We start from the raw sequence: 8,932 nt of genomic DNA, 5'->3' as shown, positions 1-8,932 counted from the left end.
ACATAAATGCAATGTTGGGATATGGATAAGGTGGTGTGGCAGGCAAACGCAGACAACTATCCATGCTACTAGAAATAAACCAGCTCTTTACCTCACACCATACATAAATGCAATGTTGGGATATGGATAAGATGGTGTGGCAGGCAAATGCAGACAACTATCCATGCTACTAGAAATAAACCAGCTCTTTACCTCACACCATACCTAAAAATTAAGGAGCCCTGGTAGCATTATCGGGTATGAGCTGGGCTGCTAACTGCAGGGTCAGCAGTTCAAATCTACCATCTGCTCTGTGGGAGAAAGATGAGGCTTTCTGCTCCGGTAAAGATGCACAGCCTCACACTGGGTTGTTCTGAGTCGGAACCAAAGCCACGGTGCACAACCACTACTACCAGCACACATAAAATGAACTCCAGCTGCAGTAAGAATGTCAATGCCAAAAGCAAAATGTCCTAACATTTCAGTGAAAAGACAAGGAATGACTTTCTGATCTTGGGAAAAGGAAAGCTGTTTAGAGGCAGAGATGCGGTTAATCGCCTTTAAGTCCATGCAGACTCCTGGCGCCCACGTGTGCAGAGGAGGGCTGCTCCACTGGGTTTTCAAGGCAGTGACCTTTCAGAAGCCAACTGAATGCCAGGCCCATCTTCTAAGGCACCTCTAGGTGGGCTTGAACCACCAACCTTTCAACTAGGAGTTGAGCGCTTAACTGTTTGTACCACCATTTGTTACAAAATGAAAGACCAACAACTTCTGAATATCCTAAGACATCTTTAAGAGTAAAAAAAGCAACGAACTGGGAGATTTGGCATCCTATGTCAGATAAAAATAACAACAAAGATAGGGAGTTCTACTGCGTCCTATAAGGTGCCCTGGTGTCACCATGGGTCAGGTATTGGGTTGTTATCCACAAGGTCGGTAGTTCAAACATTTTCCTTGGGAAAAAGTGGAAGCTGCTCCCCTAAAGATTTAGCCTCAGAAGTCCAGCATGGACTCGATGGCACTGGGCTTTGCTGTCACTAGGAGTCAGAATCAACTTGATTGTACTGGGTTGGGATTGGTTTATGCACATGAAGGGTGATTCAACCTGTATGCAATCTGGAAAATGCAGATCAGCACACACACAGCAAAACCTTCAAAGTCTCAGAAGAAGAAAGGAGAACAAAGATTGGGACACCTCCATCCATGTTGCTAACTGGTGCAATCACTTTAGAAAAACAATTCGCCACCATGTGGTAAACCCTGACCATCTAAGATCTGACAATTCCATACCTGCGGTGAAGGGGCCATGGTGGTTCTGTGAGTTAGGCCTTTGGGATGCTATCTGCCAGGTCACGAGAAAAATGAGACATTCTGCTCCTGCAAAGATTTTCAGTCTCAAAAACGTGTGGTTAAGTGCTGTCAAGTTGGTTCTGACTCATTGCGACCCTGTATAAGGTTTCCAAGGAGCAGCTGGTGACCTTGAACTGCCAACCCTGGGGTTCAAACTGACCTTGGAGGTCCAGTGCATGAACTTGCAGTGACATACCAGGACTCACTTACTCTCTTTTTATATATATGTACAATTTTAAAAAAGAAAATGAATGAGCCACAACCACAAACAACTTCATACATATATTTTCCTTTAGTAAGTCCTGGTAGGCACACTGTACAAGCCTCTTTCTGTTATGTTTAAAACAAACACAGTTTTTAAACATACTGTTTTGTCATGTTGTTGCTGCTGTAAAGTGTTGCTGAGTTGGTTCCAGCTCATAGAAACCCTTATAGAGTTTCTGAGAAGCAGTTAGTGGGTTTGAACCACCAACCTGGAGCTTACCAGTCCAGTGCTGACTCCACAGTGCCACACCAGGAGTCCTGTTTAGTCATAGACACTTGGAAATACGATTAAGCAGCAATGACAAGACACATTTCAGAAGAATGATTACCTAGGGCGGAGGCAGGAGCGGGAGTGGACACATAGGTGGATTTAAGGTTGGGAATATTTTCATTCATTGTGGAGGAAGAAGAGGGGAACCTCTTTTTTTTTTTTATTACAGGTGGGTAGTCTGTTTTATAGACAATAAAAGAACAATGTTGTTGCTGTCAAGTGCCACTGAGTCAATCCTGACCATAGCGACCCTGTATAGGGGCTTTGAGGAGTGGTTAGTGGGTCTGAACCACCAACCTTGAAACTAGCAGTCCTGCACGGATCCTACAGCACCACACCAGGAGTCCAAAAGAACAATAGCATACACTAATTGTACAAGAGATTTTGGAGTTTTGAGTACTTTTGACTTTCTTCTTTTTACTTTTCAGTATCCTAGAAATGTCACGTCGTCACTTGACTATGCTCTATAATCACCAGTTATCATGACAAGCTTCGGCAGAACCTTACTTCCTTACCCTGAGTTTCTGAGAAAGCCTATCTTTGGGGCATTCATGACAATGTAACTGGTGTTATCGCAAACATCATGACATCTGTCCCTGAGTTCTTTGCTCCCAGGTCTCTGCAGAAAACAGAAGCAATTTTTTTCCACACATGGTGAGAAAACACTTAAATCAACATTTTTGGAAATCAAAGAGAATTCCTTAAAAAAACATTTAAAACAAAACAAATTTTTAAAACCAGAGCTACTGGACTGGTGACAACTCAAGGACCCTCACAAGACTACTGCTCAGAAATACTCTTCAACCTTAAACCAAAACTAGCCCAAGGCCACCTTGTAGCTAAATAACAAACAGGCTCAAAAATACTGAAATGGAGTCCTGGTGTGGCACTGAGGGTTCATGCACTGGACTGCACGGTCAGCGGTTCAAGCTCATCAGCTGCTCCTCGGAACCCTACACAGGGTCATGTGGCTTGGAAGCAATGGGACAACACTCAGCCACAGCAGCAGCCGGTCAGTCCTATGTTCCTTTACAAACCCCTCCATGAGACCAAAGCACAGACGAAAACTTAAGAGGGCAGGGAAACGAGGTGAGTGGAGATGGAACCACAGAAGGGAAACAATGAGAACAAAGCTCCTGAGTGTCATCAATTCGTATAAACTGGTAAACTGGATGCTCCAACTGCTGTGCAGACCTTCGCTACAAACACATTCCAAGTTTATTAAATAAAAAAATAAAGCTCCAGTCATCAAAACTGGTGCTGGGAAAACCACGAAAGAGAAACCACCTGTGAGTACAAACCTTTAGCGCCATCCAGTGACCTGGTAGCCAGAAGCCGATTTGCTTCCTGATACTTTGTGAACAGTCGGTGGAACAGAGACTCTCCGGTGGAGCACAGTCCAGTCAGCGCATGTTCTAACCCTTCCAGGTGCACCAGTGTCGACAGGATACAGTCAAGCCAACAAAGCGCATGAGCATTTCTCCACTGGACACAGGGTGCTCTGTGGGCCTCCGGTGGCATTTCCAGTTTAGAGGTGCCACCCTCATGCTGAGGGGACGTCCCCCTGGTTCTGGAGACATGGACAACAGGAGGATCGTCCTCCACAGCAAAGTTAACAACGTCAGCTTCCACAGCCTCCTTGTGCTCTGAGGGAGCGGATGAAGGCACAGGATTCTGCCCACTGCTTTGGGGTAAGTCAGGTAAGTTTGATGAGGCTTCTCCATGGTGCTTGCTAGTCAGAGTCTGCTCGCCATCAACAACACCATGAGTTCTAGTCTTCTTGGGATTTGCAAAAAGGGAAGAGTCTTCACAGCTGGTCGCGAAGACTTTCCTTTTGTGAGGCTTATTTGGAGTGTGGCAATCATCCAAATCAGGAGAAATTACATTAGTAAGTGATTTAGAGCCCAAAGGGTAGATGCACTGGAGAAAAACAAAAATGATAAAAACGACACAAATTCAAACAGTTCAAGGTTCACTTTATACTATGTTGTGAAAGATATGATTTCAACATGAGGTGTAATATTCAAACACCAAAACCAAACCCACTGCCTTCAACTCAATTCCAATTCACAGCGACGCTGCATACAGGTTCCAAGTCTGTAGCTCTTTATGGGAGCAGGCAGCTTCTCCCGTGGAGTAGCTGGTGGGCTTGAACTGCCAACCTCACAATTAGCAGAAACCTACTTCCTCTATCTTGAAACTGACTATGACTGGGAGAGAACTGCTATGTCTCTTTATTTTCATCGGGGCAGTGTTTCGTTCTCTGCACATAAGGTCGCTATGAGTCAGTACCGACTCCATGGCACCCAACAACTAGAGTAAAATTGAATGAATTTTAATGACCTCATCAGATCGCATGGTGCATAAATATAATTACAACCATCAATCAAAACTACAAACAAACCACTCAAATAATCAGAGAATTTCTGCTATTTGAAAAGTCTTAAAATATTTTAAAAGGCAAATTCAAGAAATCAATTTACAATTGACCTCCTTCCACATAACTAAGGGTTGTTGTTGTTATTAAGTGCCGTCAAGTCGATTCCGAACCATAGTGACCCTGTATAGGGTTTCCGAGGAGTGGCTGGTGAGTTTGAACCACCGACCCTGCAGTTCAAACGGCTTTGTAGCCTGGTGCATTAACCCACAGGGCCACACCAGGACTCCTAAGTAAGGGGAGGAGGGGTGTGGAATTCCAATCTCGTTCAATTCCATTTCCCATGGACTTTTTGAAGCCTGTTGCATGGCCTCCAACCCAAGACAGTACTCCTGGAGTGGTCCACATCCCCGTCCCCTACTGCACAGACTCCGGGCTTGGCGTCCCACAGCTCTGGCAAAGGGGACATTAGCCAAGGTGCCATACCTGCGGGCAGGCTCAGTGTCTGCACGCTGGCATTTGTCCACTCCAAAGACTCTCTCTGGACCTCCCTTCTCAGTCCCAGCCACCAAACTGGGAGGAGCCCAGCAGCCTCCTGAAGAGACCCTCACGGGAAAGAACCAAGACCTGTGGCTAACTGCCGACGCTGAACTCCAAACACCAATTACCAATCACGAGGACATATCAGTTGTCCCAGAGCACAGCACACCAGGTCTAGGAGCTGCGTGGTCAAATCGAGGAATCACAAGAAACAACAAAGTGAGCCACCAAGAATTCTGACCCGCCCAGTTCTGAGGTGGTTTGCTCCAATTCAACAGACACCTGACATGGACGAAACCCCTCACTTGCAATCACACACACATAGCACGTCCAGGACTCCCAGCGGGCCCCTTTCTCCTCAGTCTTCTGGTTTTCCTTCTCTCCTGGTTACACTACTTGGTGGCACAACAGGAAGGCTGAGGGTTTAGACCCACCCAGTGGCTCTATGGTTCCACAGAGATGACAGCCTAGAAGGTCATACATGGCAGTTCTCCTCTGTCCCATGGGCTCACAATGAATCAAAAATTACCACCACCGCTACACGCAACCGGCGTTTCAACCACCTGCAAGCACCACCACAGATATTACACGTCTCAATTCTGCTGCCTCCATTTCTATCGGATCCATTCCAACCAGGTCACTGCTATAAGGTCTCCAATGGCCTCCAGTTGAGTCCTCACCTTCCCGGACTGCTTGGACAACGAACTCTTTCTTCTGGTTTTGTTTCTAGCTCATTACTCTTTTGTACTTGACCCCAGCTCCTAATGCTACAGTGTCCGTGGCTTAGTCCTGGGGTCTCTTTTACCCATTTGTCATAAGGAATGGCAGGTTGGTTTGAACTGCCGACCTTGTGGTTAGCAGTCTAGTGCCTACCCTATAGCGCCACACCAGGACTCCTCTTTATCCAGACTCTTGGGTAATGTCACCCAGTCTCATGGGTTATCTAATACTATCTCCAACCTCCAGTCGGACCTAATGGCAGAAACAGCTCTTGAGCTTGCCTTCAAACCTTCTTCTTCTCACTTCTTTCCAACCTCTGTAACCGCCAACTGAATTCTTTCAACTGCTCAGGCCCCAGACACTGGGATCATCCATAATTCTTCTCTCCCACTCTGCTACCCCGTATCTTCATCTTTCAGCAGATCGTGCTGGCTCCATTTTCAAAATGAAGGTCAAGTCCAACCACATCTCATTACCTCTGCCACCGTCTTCTCCCCCGACTGAGATACTGTACCTCGCCCACCTTCCTGCTTCAGTCTTACCCATGCATGACATGTACTTTCAACACAGCAGCCAGAGAGTCTCACAACGCGCATACCAGACTCCACCATATCTCTGCTATGGCTCAGTTCTCCCAGCACATAAGACACCTTTCAGTGACCTACGAGACTCTAACACTTAGCCCAGCCCCCTACTTTTGTTTCTGCATGTCTTCTATCACTCTGCTCTCACGTATTCTAGGTCAGCTGGGCTGGCTTCTCTGCAGCAGCACAAACATGAAAAGCAGCTCTGACTCTCTTTGGGGGCCTTATGCTTGCTCCAAATCATTTCTTTCCGGCAGAGGCGTTCCCTGCCATTCTATCTCAAACCGCAAACCTTGCTTCCTACGGCACTCTTTTTCTCCACTGTATTTACCAAGGGACATACAAAAGGTGTATTTTACTTGTTTGCAGCCTTGTGCTCCCACTCTAAGAGCTAGAACATCTTATGTTTTGCTGAATATTGTGCCGTAACATCTGGAACAGTGCCTAACACAGTGATGCTCAAACCAGCCTACAGAACACACACAGAAATGTGTCTCTATGTGTCAGAAAGCCTGGGATGGGTTTTCTTCAAGTCCTACGTTATCACCCGCAGTGTGGTTTAATCAAGTATTCTCCGGACTTGGCCAATCATCTGACTCACCATCAAAGCTTGTAAAACTACAGATCTGGGCCAGCTCTACTGATTTAGAATCTACTGCTCAACTCAGACGGCTTTCAAAGGTGGTTCGGAGGAGTTGCTAATTTAGATGGACTAAAACAGATCTAAAATGAGAAGAGAGCCTTGAGTTAATTGTTGGGCTGTTAAGTGAAAGGTGGGTAGTCTAAAGACATCAGCCACTCCATGGGAGACACAGAAGACTGTCTGTTTCCATAGAGATTACAGCCGTGGAAAGCCTACGGGCAGTTCTACTCTGTACTGGAGGGTTACTAAGAGTCAAAATCGGCTTGATGGCAAAGGGTTTTCACATAGAAAACTGCATTCCAACCCCAGCTCTGCTGCGCCACAAGCCCTATGGTTCCTAAACCCGCCACGTTTGCTTCCCCATTCACGTAATGGGAATACATACCATGCAGTTTTGAGAATTAAACACATATAAAACAGTTCCACAAATTGTTCAATACATTAAAATGTAGACCCTCATAAAATGTAATGAGTTCCCATATAAAAGCTGTACTCAAGGGTACAAATTACTATAATTAACTATAAAAGATACATTGTTATTGTTGCTAAATGATGTTGTTGAGTCCACTCAGACTCAGAGTGACTCTCTACAGGTTTTCCCATGAGCAGTTAGTGGGTTTGAACTGCCGACCTTGTAGTTCACAGTCCAATGTGGATCCAACAGCACCACACCGGAATATATACAGGGTCATTTATAGCCATAAATAAAATAAAATAAACCGAGCCTTAAATACGTAACACTTAACTCAGAGCATATTCAGTGACACCTCACCCGCCCCTATTACTCCAGGTACATTAAGAGATTAATAAGTCTCAAAGTCAGTAAACCTAATACCCTCTATATGCTAACAGGAAGCAAAAACCTCCAAAAGGTTTCAAGAAAAAAAAAAAAATAGATGTACATGAGGGGGCTTCAGAAAGTTCATGGGAAAATTCCCTTAGTTTTCAATTCCATTTTCCCACCATTTTTTTTGAAGCCCTAGCATCTTTCCCCTTACTTGAGTCAAATCTAATGATAATCATCCTTCTTTTCTTTTGTCACAACGCAGGAAACCAGGTGGAAAATACAACAGAAACCACTTACAATTATTTATCAGACAGATTTAGAATCTCAGATCATCTATCTAGCTTTAAAAAGCTACATTCTAAAATATAAAAAAGTACAAATTTACACACTGAAGAAAAAAACTAAAGGCTAACCCCCACAAATCACATAAGATGAATACTTTACCTGTAGGTCCTCACACAGAAAGATAGATTCTTGAAAACTAATGCGGTATGACTTTAATGCTTTCAGCTTTCCCTTCTCTCTACAAACTGGGCAGTACCCATTTTCTGGACCTTCCGCCAAATCATAATTCTAAAAGAAAAACAAAGCCAATGAAAACACAGGCATTCCCATTACACCAAATTACCAACAAGTTCAACAGAAAGATAACCAGAAAAAAATCAACAATTCTTAACCAGAATTGCCCTGGCACGATATTTTAAACGTGGCAAATAAAAGAAATGCACACAGAAGGGTTTCCGTACAGCGAGCACTCGAGAGAAGCTGTCCGCTGTAAGCATTGCACTGTAAGTGTTGAGAACAGCATTCGTTTTATTTGCAAAGGAAAAAGGTAACATCAACTGCCAGGAAAAACACAGGTTCCATGTTTTTTACAAAGATTAGTGAACCGTACAGTCTATGTTTCACTTTACTTTCACATATAAATAAAACAGAGAGGTAAACACATTTAAACAATCTTTCGCCATTGCTGTAAGATTTCCGTGGAAGACACACATTTTTCAAGAATTAACTAGGAAAATTAAAACCAAATCTAAGTCTCAAAAATAGGAGAAAAAGAAAAACTTTGCACCGAGACTAAAAATGAGTTCACTAACTTTTCCCAAATACCCCACCATGTGGAGTGAAGAGACCCCTATACCAGTCCCTTGTCCAATCACTGGCAAACCATTTCCAATCTTCGGGGAATCCATCATTCCGAGTCATTGGCTAATTTAGGTCACTTGAAACATGTCAATATCACTAAGGATTTTTCAATGAACCCTGGAAAAAAAAAGTCAATAAGCAATTAAATAAAAATCCTATTTACTTTGAAAATGAGCTAGACTATTTTATAAGATTCAAGAGCTATATTAAGCATATTTGAGAGATACATGTCCTAGAGCTAACATATTCTGAAATTGTGATCTTAAGCAAA

The 8,932-nt window shown here is 44.0% G+C and overlaps 1 protein-coding gene across 1 annotated transcript in view; it reads right to left on the bottom strand.

The window, feature by feature from the left end:
* The window catches only part of USPL1 (ubiquitin specific peptidase like 1), a 47,980-nt gene extending 39,269 nt beyond the window's left edge, over window positions 1-8,711 (bottom strand). The window contains exons 1-3 of the mRNA XM_006832047.1: window positions 8,613-8,711; window positions 7,960-8,088; window positions 3,166-3,784 (exon numbers count right to left, since the gene is read on the bottom strand). Coding sequence (XP_006832110.1) covers window positions 3,166-3,784; window positions 7,960-8,088; window positions 8,613-8,711 — 847 coding nt within the window. The remainder of the gene's footprint in view (window positions 1-3,165; window positions 3,785-7,959; window positions 8,089-8,612) is intronic.
* Window positions 8,712-8,932: the final 221 nt, after the last annotated feature.

This window comes from Chrysochloris asiatica, unplaced genomic scaffold, assembly GCF_000296735.1.
Source record: "Chrysochloris asiatica unplaced genomic scaffold, ChrAsi1.0 scaffold00005, whole genome shotgun sequence".
Taxonomy (NCBI): Eukaryota; Metazoa; Chordata; class Mammalia; order Afrosoricida; family Chrysochloridae; genus Chrysochloris; species Chrysochloris asiatica.
Note: the sequence above shows the minus strand (reverse complement) of the source record. Positions and strands in the feature narration are given on the sequence as shown.